At 28.8% G+C, this 16001-nt stretch overlaps 1 protein-coding gene across 1 annotated transcript; it reads right to left on the minus strand.

The window, feature by feature from the left end:
- Positions 1–2190: 2190 nt before the first annotated feature.
- On the minus strand, positions 2191–3786 carry LY79DRAFT_572664 (RTA1 protein). The gene is made up of 3 exons (XM_060559389.1): positions 3338–3786; positions 3014–3262; positions 2191–2957 (listed from the first exon to the last, which is right to left on the minus strand). Exons 1-3 carry the CDS (start codon positions 3531–3533, stop codon positions 2509–2511), a joined length of 894 nt encoding a protein of 297 aa, XP_060407342.1. The 5' UTR covers positions 3534–3786; the 3' UTR covers positions 2191–2508.
- Between the last annotated feature and the right edge of the window lie 12215 nt (positions 3787–16001).

Below are 16001 nucleotides of genomic sequence, written 5' to 3' on the forward strand. Positions count from 1 at the left end.
AAAAAAGGACTAGTAATATATAGTAGACAATAATAAAAGTAATACCTATATTATAGTAGTAATATAAATTTATAGTTATTATATAAAAAGGGAAAAAAAAGTACTATTATAAAGCCCTTAATTAAGGCTATTAATTAATACTACTCTTGTTATTATATAACGTTGTAAGCGTTATTACTTTAAGAAATAAAAAGTTAACTATACTATATAATATATATAAAAGTGAGGGTATTTGTGATAGGGGTTAGTAACCCCTTTTTCAGAGTAGTAACCCTATTTTTTTGCCCCCTCTGTGAGGAGGGGGTATTTAGCTCACAGCGCTGACTAAGTTGCCCCCGGGTAAACCTTTTGTTCCTTAACAGGATAGCCAAGAGAAACACAAGTGTGCACCACTAAGTCATTAAGTTAAAGCACCCGCTTTCCGATCACCCCCACTTTACAATCACCTATTTACACCAAAACTGCTCTTTTTCACTATAGCTTTAACTATATAAGACAAGTCTTAATAATTCTAGGAAAATTAGTATATATAGAGAATTATATATAAAGTCTATATACTAGTTATATAATTTTTTTACTAAGTATAGGTAGAGTATTAGTTACTTAAAGCTAAAGTAATAAAAGTGTTAAGGTTTTAGTATATTTTACTAGTATTCTTTAACAGTATAAAAATCTATATAACTTTAGAACTATAAAGTAAAAAAACCTATAATATTTTATATAGTTACTTTATAGTATAAAGTATATAATAGCTAGCTTATATAGTAGATTATTTAAGTTATACTATAGTATATACTTAAATATAAGTTTTACTAAGAAAACTTTATAAGAGAAATTTTAATTTTAATATATAAGCTTATATAAAGATAAATATATTATATAAAAAATATAATTACTTAATATACTATATAAAAAAGCTATTTATAAAGTTTAAAGCTTATACTAATAGTAAATACTAAGTTATAGCTAATTATAATTTACTAGTATTTTAGTACTTTTTTATATAAAGTACTATATCTTAAACTATACTAGCTAAAATAAAGTAAAAAACCTAGTATAGTAAAAGTAAGTATTTAACTAACTATAATAATTTTTATAGAATTATAGAAGCTAGGGTTGTACTGTTATAGCTATAGTAAAAAGGAGTAGTTTTGGTGTATTTTAGTGTATTTTGGTGGGAAATCGGTGATCGCCAAGTGGGGGTGATCGGAAAGCGGGTGCTTTGACTTATAGGACCACCTCAGCTTTAGGGGTCGCCAATATTTTTTTCTAAGGCCAACTTCCCCCTCTCCTAGTGAACTAAAGCCTAATAACAAAAAAGTTTTGTGGACCTAAAGAGAGGGTGCACCTTATCTATATAACACTAATTCTATACTAATGATACACTAGTAGTTACTTACAGTACACATATATATCGAGACAACTTATACAACAAGTGCCCTTCTCTATTAGGATTATTAGTTGTTCTACCGCTAGTCTCTCCTTTATACTATTTGCTACTACTCTAATTACTATCTCTAGTCTGCTAGAGACCCCACTTGGGTAACCTTGCCTATATTCAGAATCAAGGATCTTGCGCTCCCATACTATTAGACAGTACTAACTAGCATCGACATGTGCAAGAGAGCCCAGGTGAACTCTCTGTAGCAAGTCGAATTCCCATAGATAGACTTTAAACGCCTGTTTGTAGCTTATGCTATCCTAAATCTAAATGTATTACACCTTGTGTATCCTTAATTTAAGTTGGGGCCTATTATTTAAGTCTATCTAAGTTGCTAATTATGGCCTAAGATAAGCGAACTCCCTTTGTAACCGCATTCTCCACATAAAGCAGATACCTATGACGTAGGGTATTAACGCTGTGTTAATTCCAACATCCTAGTTCTTAGGGAATGGCCTAATAAGTAGAATTATTACGCTTAGAAATTGGAACGATTTAACTCTTGTTTAAGCATTGCCTAACCTAATAGATGCTCAGCTTTATACGGAGTAGACTCAGATAGTAAAGGATGCGGAGACTTACGGCGAGGTGTTGTAGGTCCTTAGGAAGTGCCGCATGTACTGATATATACATTCACCAGTTAGAATCCATGAAACCCTACACCCTTGCTGTATGGGGGCTTAATAGGACTTAGCAGAACTTTTGACATTCTTCCACTTTGTACCCCGGGAATGTGTTTCTCTTATACACTAGCGACAACCTCTAGCGCTGATTTTATTGGCCTATTCTAAGACTTGTATGCATGCTCTTGACGACTATTGCTCGTTCGTGGGTTGGGGAAAAGACATCGTTGAGGTGGTCAATGACCTTCTGGGAGACTACTAGAGACAATGAATAACCTGGCCGATACAGTTATGGATAGAGCGGGACTGAAGCAGGGATATGCGGCAGCCGGCCTCCAATTCTATCCGTCCATCTTGTACAGACACGACCCCCCTTTTCTACTCCCGAGTATGCATTACTTACTCAGAGCCCTCAGAGTCGCAAGACCTAAGCCCATTCTTTGTTCAAACACGCTGGTGATGATCATGTGAAGACAAAGGATCCATCTTCCAATGTTGAACACCGCCTCCTCCAGCCAATATCGCGCCAATCTCAGCTGGATGGATCCAGTTGAATAGCACCATGACCAAAAACATCAACAAGGCGTCAAATATATAGAGATACCCCTCGTGTTTAAGAAGGGACCCGTCAGATCCCTGGAGATACTCGGCCGCTCGAAAGACAGAACGCACCATGATCAGGAAGCTTCCCAAGTACAAAGCAGTCATATGCTTCCTCCAAGGAATGCTGCCGTTCGAGCGTCCGGTCGGCGCCTTGTTGATAGCGCGATGGAAAGCTACAGCAACCACCACGAAAAAGCCAAAAAAGATGAGCTGTATGAAAAGGCCAACGATAATGATATTGGCGCCGGCCTTGAGGGCTTCCAAAGTTCCCGAAGATTGGTATCCACCACCTGAGATTATTAGTTACCGCTATAGTGTAAAAGTGGAAATGGTTTGTTTGACTTACCTCCGGCTTGGAGGAGAAAGGACAATACGTCACCCGTGACGAAAACTTTGGTAAGCCACGCTTTTCGGATCAGACAACGCCCTTCTCCGTCGAGGACAATGATGATTCTGCCTAGCTCCATATACACTGTTGCTGCATATAAACCTGGGGCGACGAGAAGAAGAATCGACTGGATGATGTAAGGACCGAGGGTCCAGTTTGGACTCTCCTGGCCGGACTTCGCTCTGGCTGCATAGCCAATTACTTGCACTAGCCACAGAGCATCAATACATCATTCCGGAGGTCTTTGGCATTTCACAGCTAAAACAAGCGGTTCAGACTTACAAATACCTCCAACTGCGAGAGGAATCATAAACCAGCAACGTGATCGTACTAGTTGCCAGAAGTGAAGGATGGTGGTCGCGAGAAAGAGTAAAACGAAAACAACGGCACCGGCTATAGTCGGATCATAGTGGTAGGCCTTGAAAGCAGACGCCTCTGACGCATCAGCGGCTGAGGCATCTCGGACAATCAGATCCATGGTATGCTAGCCCAAATCTTGTTTTGCAGTTGGCTGGTGTCGTGATAAGCAGCAGGCGAAGGGTTTTAGGCAGTATGAAATGAACGAATATGAAAGTGATATGACAGACGATATCAAAGAAAGTAAGAATAAAACAATCTACAGGTAAAAAGATCGAGCATAAGTCAGTCCGATCACATTGACAGCGACATGAGGGCTTTTAAATTGAAATAAGTCAGATTGAAATTCCATCACCGGCCTCTGCAGCAAAAAGGGGGTCGTTCCTACAGGTAGGTGTATCAAGCACAGCCTCAAAGGAAATTCGCAACACAAGGCATGATACGCCTACAACACTAGGCTAACAAGGAAACAGGCCCAAGGGCATCTAGCTCGCGGTCCAACACGCGCGTCTAGACCCACATGTCGAGTTTCTCGAATTCGTTCCTCGTTCCCTGTTAATTGTTCCTTACTCCTTGCAGAGTTTCAGCGCCTTCCCTTGTCGTTCCACACAGTTGGGGCTAAGTACTGTATCCACTAGGTAAGTCCGGTCAAGCTAGTAAAGGGGCTAACGATAAGAGGCTTAGAGACTACTAAACAGAGTTTAGTGTGCTAGTAGAGATAAGTGTTAAATTCTAGTAAAGGCAGGCATTAGTAGCTTACCTATGTTAGTAGAGGGATGGATACCCTGTAGATTTAGTACAGGGTACGGAGTACTTTATGTACTAACCTCTACTGTCCTCCACCCTACCACCACTGATTGTTATCTTGTCAGGCCAAGGCGTCAGTCTGGTCGAGGGACACTAGCACTAACCCCCAGAGCCGCACCAGCCACAGGGGAGAGGAGAGTGTCCACAAGCATACCGGTAGACTTTTTTTGGCCAACCGATCGAAAAGAGTGGAGAACTGCCAGAGGAAAACCTCTGGCAGGTCTCCACAGTGGATCCATAGTCTCAGCCACAACAGCGCAGGGCCACACGCCCAATCCTATGGCTGTATCTTGCACGTAAAATCATCTCTAGGTCCCGTTTGATCATGACGGCCTCTTCCCTCCAGAATCCTGCCACTGTGGCGCGGTTCCACAGCTCCACGGTCGCCAACAACCGGTGTCGGCGCCGCTCTCCTCAACTCCGATAAAGTCCTGTCGTGCGTCTAGCTACCCGGGGGCAACTTAGTCAGCGCTGTGAGCTAAATACCCCCTCCTCACGGAGGGGGCAAAAAAATGGGGTTGCCACTCTAAAAAAGGGGTTACTAACCCCTATTATAAATACCCTTACTTTTATATGCATTATATAGTATAGTTAACTTTTTATTTCTTAAAGTAATAATGCCTATAACGTTATATAATAACAAGAGTAGTATTAATTAATAGCCTTAATTAAGGGCTTTATAATAGTACCTTTTTTTTTCTTTTTATATAATAACTATAAATTTATATTACTACTATAATATAGGTATTACTTTTATTATTATCTACTATATATTACTAGTCTTTTTTTATTTATAATATATATGTATAGTAAGTAGTATATTATAGTAAGTAGTATATATCTACCTTATTTCTACTAGCTTTATCTTTATATTAACCTTTCTCTATATATAATAATAGAATCCTCTTCTTAAGAAAGCTAAATTATCCTTGTAATTATAGCTATCTAAAAAGACTAAAATCTATCTATATAAAAGGTAGCCTTTATCTATAATATACCTAAAACTATACTCTATTATTAATACACTAAAAAAGTTACATAAGCTAAGACATGTTTAAAATTAATAAAGATAACTATATCTAAAGAGAAGGTAATTCTTAAAAAGGTTATTAACCTAATTAATTAAGGATTTCCTCTATAATAAGAAGATATATAAGATATAGCTAATTAACTTCTTAATATATATAATAGGATATATATTAGACCTTAATAGGCAAAGAACTTTATATAATAATAACCTTAATTAAAAATATAATTTTAACGTTAAATTAACTATTAGAGGGCCTTAGCTAAGGATCCTACAATTATATAAGGCTAGTTTACACTTATATAAAATATAATTATAAAGTATAGGATATAGGATTATAATATCTATAATTTTAATAAGACTAGGTTCCTAATAGGAATACTATTGTATATAAAGGTTATTATAACTTCTAACTAACGTAGAAGGCCTTGTATAAAGTAGCCTAGTAATTATAAATAGGTTTCTATTATTTAAGGTATATATATAGATAGCTAAGTAATATCTTTATATATTATTATAAAAGGTAAATATTACCTTTTATTATAGTACCTTAATAGTAAATTTCTAGCTATATAGTGTATTTACTTAAGTAAAAATAGATAAACTATAAATAAGATTAGCCTAGATTAGCTAAAGCACTTTAATTAGTGTATAAAGTCTTATACAAAGGGTACTTATTACCTTCTAATCCTAGATAGCTATAATAGCTATAAATTAACTAAATTTAATAACTACTATAAAAAAGAAGGTATTATTACTTTATATATACCTTTTTATTTATTATATAAGCTTTAGCCTCTTAATATTAGCTATTTTAGCCTTTTAAAGCACTTATATAGTAAAGAAATTAAGAAAATAATATAGATATAAATTATATATATTACTAAGGATAACTTTTTTCTTGCCTTTAAAGTAGTATTCTTTACTTTAATAAGAGAAATAAATATATAAGTAGGTTTCTAATAGGCTAATCTTATACCTTTTAATCCTAAAGTTATTATTTTTTACCTAGATTTTAAGCTAAAGACACTAACACTAGTTAACTTATATTTAACTAGCTTAGGCTTATAAGACCTAAAGACACTAATAATAGTAATTAAAGGTATATAAAGCTCTACTTTATTAAAAAAAAGGATTAGGGACTATTAAGGAAGTTTACTAACACTAATATACAAGGTAATTAACTTATAGTTAAAAGGTATTAGTAAGTTAGTATATTAACTTACTATTATTAAGGCAGAGAACTATTAACTTTATATAAAGATAAAGGTACTTAGTAAGCACTAAAGGGCTAAAAAGACCTAACTATGTCTTAGAGGATTACTTAATATAGCTAAAGTAGAGGCACTATAAGGAGAAAAGGACGTTATTAAAGCTAAAGGTAAGGAAATATCCTAAAAGGGGGGTTATACAGAGAGTAGTAAACTACTTGCACAATAATGTAGCAATTATAGAAAGACTAGATATAATGTATAAACCTATAAGGTAGTTTAGGATACTAATAAAGAATAAGGTAATATATATTTTTAATTAATTTTATATAATCTAGTTAAATTAAGTTATTAAAAAGATAGAAAGGTAAGTAGATATATACTACTTACTATAATGTACTACTTACTATATATATATGTTATTAATAAAAGTATAAATAAGTAATTTTATAGTATAACCTCTATAGCCCTCTAGCTATTTATCTTATTCTTTATAGTATAATATTATAACTTATATTATAAAGGACCTTATAATATTAAAAGGCTAGCTATTAGTGTTATTAGTAGTAATAGTAATAATATATAACTATTATTATTATTATTACTCCTAGGTATACTAACTAATTTTTTACTTAATATAACTAAATTAATATCCTTATTAACAAGGTTATTAATATTTATAAAGATCTTAGGGTTAAATTCTAGCCTTACTGCCTCTATAGCTATATTAGCTAATACTTAATTAATATTACTTTAACTAAGAGGTCTTATTATATACTTAAATTAGTTAAGTATATACTATAGTAAAGAAGCTAGGTTAAAGTTAATAGTAAATTTCTTTTTACTTTTAGTATTATTATTATACTACTATAGATCTAAAGGGTTAAATAAGATATATAGTTAATCTTTTCTAGTATAGACTAGCTACTATTTAAAAGTTAGTTACTTTATTTATTTATTTACCTCTTAATACTTAGTAGTACTATATTACTACTAGACTTCTTTTTTTTACTTATAGGCTATTTTTTTACTACTACCTATTAGCGCTATATTTTTACTTATATTACCTTTATAACTTACTTATTATATACTTCTTTTATATTTATAATAGTAATACTAGTTATAAAGAAGTATTATAGTTTAATAGCTTACTAGCACTAGCTTTTCTATTACTATATCTCTAGTCTAGTATTTTAGTCCTTAAGGTGTTACTACTAGTACTTATAGGTAAAAGATTTTTTATAAATTACTTACTTTACTACTTTAAATCCTTTTTTTAAAAGACTACTTTATATACTACTATATTTCTTCTCTATATAGTTAGTAGTAAAAAGTACCTTATTAAAGTAGTTATTATATAGTAAATAATAAATAAAATATAATAGTATATCTTTATTACTTTATTATATCCTTTTAACTAGTTAGCTAAATATAATATTATTATATATAGGCTATATACTTGCCTTCTTAAAACCCTTTATAATATAGGTAGTAGTAAAGGCCTTTTTAACTATAGTATTAAGGGTAATAATAAAGTTACTTTTTGTAAATATAAGGTTGCCTTTCTATATATACTTATAGAGTACTGTCTATTAGGCCTTTTTAAAGTATTAAAAGACTTTTATATCTATTAGTTAAAGAAAGTATATTTATTAGAAGTATAAGAACTAAGAGTATCTCTTATACTCTTAATACTTCTTTATCTTATATTTCCTCTATTATAGAGGTTATATATATATAAGATATATATATTTATAATCTACTAACTTAGTAGATTAATATATATATTAATTACGTAAGCATGTCTAATTACGTAATTACTAGAAGATAGGAGAAGGTACTAGAATATCTAAGAAACCTCCTCTTAACACTATCTCTTTAACAAGGTTACTACTTTAAGTTAGGGTTATTTAACTAGGGTTAATAAGTTACGTAATCTTAGTTTAATTTCTAAGTAGCTTACGCAAGTATAGAATATTCTAGTAAGCTAGATACGTCTATATAAGGGCTAGATTTCTTCCTGTTTCTAGTCTATCTTATTCTCTCTCTAAGTAAGTAAGCAAGTAAGTAAAATAGAACAGTTAGTAATAAAATAATAAGACTAACTATTATACTCTCTTTATATCTATATCCTTATATCTTTATATTTACCCCTGTTATCTTATATTTTTACTTCTATAGGATATATCTTTATATAAGAGATATACTCTCTTATATACTCTTAGGCTATTATTCTCTCTTAGAGACCTAAGCCTACCTATTGTCCTAATAGGTTATAAGCCTAGGTTATATACCTAGGGTATTTCTATTACTATAAGAGTTATATATACTCTTTAGTAGCCTATTTATCTATCTATAAGACAGATCTCTTATACTATTTTTTCTTTATAAGAATATTAAGGTAGAAAGAGTAAGCCCTTAGTATTTCTTATAACTAAAAGACAGTATTTAATATCTACTAAACTAAGGTTATATAAGTCTATTAGTAGTAGTTATAAAACCTTTTAACTACCTTATATATCTTATAAAGATATATATTTATCTAAGGAGGTAAAAAAGTAAGACCTTTATTCTATAGGTTAAAAATACCTATTTATTTCTAGTAAAAATACTAGAAGAAAATAGTAGATCTTATTAAGGCTACTATAGGCTATTTAATACCTTAAGAATAATGTCTCTAAGGAACTAATAATTAGAATTCCTAGATTACTTCTATTTATCTTTTCTTTAAACTACTTAAGTTAAATATCTATTTTAAAGAAGAGGATAAATATAAGAATATATCTAAAGAATAGAAAACATAGTCCTTATTAATTATAAGGTAAAACCTTCAAAAAGAACCTTTATCTTTAGTATTTAACTTAAAGGATCCTAAGAATACTTTAAATATACTAAAGTCTTCCTATAAAGGAACTAGCCCTATTCTAAGGCAACAGTTATACTTAGAATTTTACGCTATTAAACTAGAGAATTATAATACTTTAAACAAGTTTATTAGCTGTTTTAAGGGTTATATCTCTAAGCTTAATAATATAGGGGCTAAAATAGAAGATATAGACTAAAAAATAGTCTTTATAGCTACTTTAAGTAGTTATTTTCCTATATAGGTAAAAAGACAAAGAAGTACTTTAAGAACTAAAGAGCCTCTTTCTCTAGAAGCCCTTATTAATAATATATTAGACAAAAATAGGCGTAGAAATAATACACCTATATCTAATAACTATAATAAAAGCCCTTCTTCTTCTAATAAAGGTAATTCTATTAAAGAATATAAGTATCCTTTTAATAAAGACAAAAAACCCTATAAATAGGGAAATAAGGGGTTTAAAAGACCTAAAGAAAAGGTTAATAACCTAGAATTAAACCTATAGCCTATTAAAGGTAGAGAAAAAGTAACTTTTACTATAACTTATTAGACTAACTAGCCTCTAGAAGAGGATAACTAAGAAGGTTAATATTACACTTATAAGGCCTATCTTAACTATCTAAGTTAATAAGACAACTAGTTATATAATATAGGTTTAATAGTCTATATATTAAATAACAAGGACTATTTTATAGACCTATTAACTAAGGAAAATATTCCTATAGTTAATATAGGTGTAGGACCTATTAGACCTAAAAGAATAGGAACTATAATGCTTCTTATATACTTTAAAGGGGAAATTAACTATATAAGGTTAAATAATACCTTATATATACTAGAATTTCCTATATCTATATTTTTAGGCCTTTTACACTATAAAGGAGGGGGATTTCTTATTAACTAGAATCTCTGTGATAGTAATAAAGAGCCCTTTGCTAATATTAATATAGCAAAGAGAGGCTTTTATTTAAATATTACTAGACCTCCTAGGAGTAATCTTCTATATAATACAGAAGAAAAAAGCCCCTCTTTATCTCTAGAAGATACTAGAGATAATATATCTTCTAAAATAGAAGATAATACCTCTTTAAAAACAAAAGAAGAGGTATATACTACTATAACAGAAGAATAGTATTAAAAATTAGCCTATCCTTTTTACTTTTACTTAGTTAAAATAGCTAAGTTAACTAAAAGAATTCCTTTAAATAAACTAAAAAAAGAAGACTTAAACTACCTTAACTATATTTCTTCTAAGTTAACTAGGTAATAGCCTAAGATTAACTATAATAAGGTAACTATTCCCTTAAAAAAAGTATATATAGATACTCTTAAAATAACCTCTACTTCTATTAATAGATATAATTATACTATTCTGTTTACAGATAATTATTCTAGCCTTAGAGAAATAGAATTCTCTAAAACTAAAGAGGATATAATTAATATCTTTAAAAATAAGCTAGAATACTATAAAGATTAGGGGTATAATTATCCTAAGCGTTTATGCTTAGATAATAGAACTAAATTTAATATAGGGGAATTAACTACCTATATTAAAGAAAAAGGCATTATTTTAGAGCCTTCTACGCCTTATATACTAGAATAAAACAGTATAGTAGAAAGAACTAATACAGCTATTCTAGATAAGTCTAGAACTATTATAGTAGTAAATAACTTACCTAAGTTTTTATAGGATATAATTCTTAAAGAAACTACTAAGTTATTAAATTATACTACTATAAAACAGCTAAATAAGACCCCTATAGAGGCTTTTCTAGACTATTATTATCCTAATAAGGATAATAAGCTAGACTTATCTAATATATATAAAATAGGCTCTAAGGTCTTAATATATAGACCTAGAGAAAAGCGTATTTAGTTAGATAAACTAAATACCTATACAGAAGAGGGTATTTATTTATCTATAGAAGGAAATAATATATATACTATATATATTCCTTCTAGGCCTTATAGGTCCTCTATAGTAAGGACTTTATATATTAAATTTATAGAAAGTACTATAAGAGAGGGAGAAAAAACTACTATTCCTTCTAGTACTTCTATAAATAAGTAAATTATTCCTTCTTCTAATATAAAGGTTAATATACCTTCTATATCTAAAGAAGAAAAAGATAAATATAAGGCCTATAATAATACTATAGAATATAACTATAGTATATAACCTCTAGAGCCTACTACTCTAAAACAAGCTCTAGAAGGCCCTAAAAAAGACCTTTAGCTAGAAGCTATATATAAAGAACTAGCTACTATTATCTAAAGAGGCACTTTAAAAGCAGTAGAACCTAAAGAAGTATATAAGTCTTCTAGGGTACCTTTAACTGCTAAATAGGTCTTTAAGAAAAAATTTAATATTAACGGTAATATTAATAAATATAAGGCTTACCTCTGTGTTAGAGGTTTTTATTAAAAATATAGGCTTAATTATTTCTAAACCTTTGCTGTAGGTAGTAACCTTACTACTTATAGGGTTTTATTAGCTTTAGCAGTAGCCCTAGACTAGGAAATCTAATAAATAGATATAGTTAGAGCCTTTTTATATAGGGACTTAGAAGAAGAGGTCTATATAGACCTTTCTAATATCTCTTTATCTAATTTCTTTATTAAATATCCTAATCTAAATACTATAGGTTAGGAAAATAAAGATTAGATATTATTACTTCTTAAGGCTTTATATAGCCTTAAACAAGCTCCTAGGTAATAGTAGTTAAAGATAAAATCTATATTAAAAGATATAGGTTTTATATCTTTAAAGTTAGATAAAGCTACTTATTATAACTAAAATAAAAATAATCCTTATTATATTATTACCTACGTTAATAATTTTCTTATACTTAATAAAGATATTAAGTATATAGAAAATATTAAGGGTAAAATCTCTAAATATATAGAGATATAAGACCTAGGAGAAGTTTCTAAGTTTTTAGGGCTATATATAACTAGAGATAGATCTAAAAGGTCTATAACTATTAGAGATTTAAAAGTGTATTTTGTATAGAATTTGTATTTTTTTTAAAATACAAGGCTTTTTAAACTAAGTTATAAATATTTAATTATATAATTAATATATAGTATAGATCTTAAAATTATTACAAGGGTTACCTAGTATAGTTTCTATTTTTAGTAACTATATACTAAGATATATTAGTAAATATAACTTGTATTTGTATTGTATTTTTTACTTAGCACTATATAATACATGTTAGTGCTTATACTAAAAATAGATTTCTAAAAACTAGTATAGAGAAGCGGGGCTACTTCCTAAAAAGGAAAGAAAAATATTAATATATTAAGAAAAAAAAGCTTAATGTTAATCTTATTTTACTATATTTTTATATAGCTTATATAAGCCTATATAACTACTAACTCTTTTTTACTACACTATAAAGGTCTTAACACTTGTATAGAATCCTTGTATTTTTTTTTAGAACTCTAATAACTATCTCTTAAGCCTACTATATTTAATAGCTTCTAGAAAGGTTTAACCTATTAAAAGTAAAAACAAATAATATACCTATATTAATAAGTATATTAAATAGCCCTCTAGGTAATAAGATAGAAGAATATACTTTTTCTAAGGACCTATTAAAGGAATATTAACAACCTATAGGTTCTCTTATATACACTATATTTATAACTAGGCTAGATATAGCCTATAGTGTATCCTTTACTTCTTGTTACCTTTCTAACCCTATAGAATTCTTACTTAAGCAAAGAAAAAGTATATTAAGATATTTAAAAGAGACTATTAATTATAATATTACTTATAAAGATAATATAGATAATAATAGCTTTAATAATACTATTAACCTAGTAGGATATACTAATTCTGACTAGGTAAGTTATAAAGAAACTAGAAAATCTACTTCTGGTTATCTTTTTATTTTACTTAGAGGGCCTATTAGTTAGAAGTTAAAAAAATAGTTAACTATCTCTCTATCTACTACTAAGGCTAAATTTAATAGCCTATAGAAAGCTATTAGAGAGGTAGTCTAGTTAAAGGGCTTATTATCTAAAATAGGGTATAATATAACCCCTATTACTATTAAAACAGATAATAATATAGCCTTAAGCTTAGCCTATAACCCTGAATATTATTAGAGGGCTAAGTATACTGCCTTATATTACTATTATACTTGTCAAGAGGTTAAAAAAGGCAATATAGAAGTAGAATATATACTTACTTCCTCTATACCTACTAATAGCTTAATAAAACCCCTTTCTAGGGTTAAATTTTAAGAATTTATTAAGCTAATAGGCTTATATAATAAAAACAAGCCTATATAATATACCTATATATTAGTATATTTTTCTTAATCTTTTTAGAATTTTTTCTTAATAATTTATTATACTTATTAAGACATGTCTCTAGATATTATATTCTAGTCTAGGGTACTTTTTTTTTTCTTACTTATTTTACTCTATAATAGAGTAAAAGAGGGAGTATTAGAAGTATAAGAACTAAGAGTATCTCTTATACTCTTAATACTTCTTTATCTTATATTTCCTCTATTATAGAGGTTATATATATATAAGATATATATATTTATAATCTACTAACTTAGTAGATTAATATATATATTAATTACATAAGTATATCTAATTACGTAATTACTAGAAGATAGGAGAAGGTACTAGAATATCTAAGAAACCTCCTCTTAACACTATCTCTTTAACAAGGTTACTGCTTTAAGTTAGGGTTATTTAACTAGGGTTAATAAGTTATATAATCTTAGTTTAATTTCTAAGCAGCTTACGCAAGTATAGAATATTCTAGTAAGCTAGATACGTCTATATAAGGGCTAGATTTCTTTCTATTTCTAGTCTATCTTATTCTCTCTTTAAGTAAGTAAGTAAGCAAGTAAAACAGAATAGTTAGTAATAAAATAATAAGACTAACTATTATACTCTCTTTATATCTATATCTTTATATCTCTATATCTACCCCTGTTATCTTATATTCTTGCTTCTATAGGATATATCTTTATATAAGAGATATACTCTCTTATATACTCTTAGGCTATTATTTTCTCTAAGAGACCTAAGCCTACCTGTTGTACTAATAATATTATATAAGGTAAAAAAAAAGTAAAAATAATATTAAAGTTAATATAATATTCTATAAGCTTTAGATTTATATAGCCTATAAATCTATTAAAAAAAAGAAAGTAATATAGCTACTTTAACTTTTCTATAGTATTTTAATAGTTATAATACTTTACCCTTTGTTTACTTAGTTAACTATTAGGTAGATATAAATTATAAGTATTATAACTATATACGTTAACACTAAAATAGTCCTTAAAGAAGTAGCCTATCTAGTAATACTTTATTAACCTTATATATAACTTTATATTAAAGTACTATATATAGTCTATTATAATCTTTTAGTTAAAGAAGCTAGTTAGTAAATTATTATATAAGGTAATATAAGGCATTAATTACTGCCTATAATTAATAGTATTATTTTTTATAATAGTTATAAGCCTAGTTTACTCTATATTATACCTTTATAGTATAAGTGTAAAGTTAGTGTCTAAGTATTATAGATCCTAGGGGTTTAATTCCCCTTGTAGACACTATAGGGCTAATTAACCTTATTAAGCTTAGTTAGCTAAGCGTTCTTCTATTATAGTAATTAATTAAAGACCCCTAATTAGGACTTAATAATAGATTATAAAGAGAGGTTATAGTAGCTTCTTTACTAGCTAAGAAGTAGATTATATAATATAGAAGTGTCTCTATAATCTAGGGGGGTATATTATATAAAGTAATATAAGGCGTTAATTACTACCTATAATTAATAGCGTTATTTTTTATAATATAAATATATAAAGTAAATACTTTCTTAGACTTAGTAATTTACCTAAGTAGTAACTAGCTATATTTTAAAGATTATATATACTAGGATAATATTACTAGATATATTACTAGACCTAACTAAAGTATATAACTCTTAATTAACTAAATCTATAACTTTAAGTAAATAATTATATTTTAGTAACTACTTAAGGATAATTATATATAGCTAGCTACTAAGGTAGCTAATTTAGTACCTAGATTTATTAGTGTTCTATATCTTAAATAGGCTAATATTATACTTATAGAGGGTAGCCTAGTACTAGGTAAAGAAGTCCTTTATTAAGGCTAGGTCTAACTTAGCCTTCTTTTAGTATAACTTAACTAGTTTAATAGTGCCTTTTTTTTAAAGCTTTAGATAGTTAGTAAGCTAGCTTTAGATAAAGTACTTAAAGACTAGTAGTTAACCCTAGATACTATAGAGGTAGTTAGCTATTTCTTTAACCTAGAGTAGTAAGACTAAAAAGCTAGATTTATAAAGCTATATAATAAAAGCACTAAAAGCTATATCTTTAGCCTTTATAAGTAACTAAGGCTAACTAGGCTTATTTAGGCTAACGTAAAGGTTATAGCCTTCCTAAAAGGCCTAAAGGTACTTCTAAATTATTATATAAGATATACTATAATCCTAGGTAGCCTAGTATATAAAGGGTATATTAGTTACTAGCTTATTTACTTATTAGTAAATTACTTATTAATAAGTAATATATAGTATCTTAGTTACTTTTTTAGTAGTAGTTATATTTTTATTATATTAGTAAAGTATATTAAAAAGTTAAAGTAAAATAAGTAGTTTAATTATTA

This window comes from Colletotrichum navitas (genome assembly GCF_030913465.1).
Source record: "Colletotrichum navitas strain CBS 125086 chromosome Unknown LY79scaffold_160, whole genome shotgun sequence".
Taxonomy (NCBI): domain Eukaryota; kingdom Fungi; phylum Ascomycota; class Sordariomycetes; order Glomerellales; family Glomerellaceae; genus Colletotrichum; species Colletotrichum navitas.

What these genes read in the sequence shown, in the direction of transcription:
- LY79DRAFT_572664 (XM_060559389.1), bottom strand. Translation starts at nt 3,533, where the DNA reads ATGGATCTGATTGTCCGAGATGCCTCAGCCGCTGATGCGTCAGAGGCG. An exon ending in TCTCGCAGTTGGAGGTATTT is followed by an intron (nt 3,263 to 3,337) that starts GTAAGTCTGAAC and finishes CTCTGTGGCTAG; the next exon opens with TGCAAGTAATTGGCTATGCA. An exon ending in CTTTCTCCTCCAAGCCGGAG is followed by an intron (nt 2,958 to 3,013) that starts GTAAGTCAAACA and finishes TAATAATCTCAG; the next exon opens with GTGGTGGATACCAATCTTCG.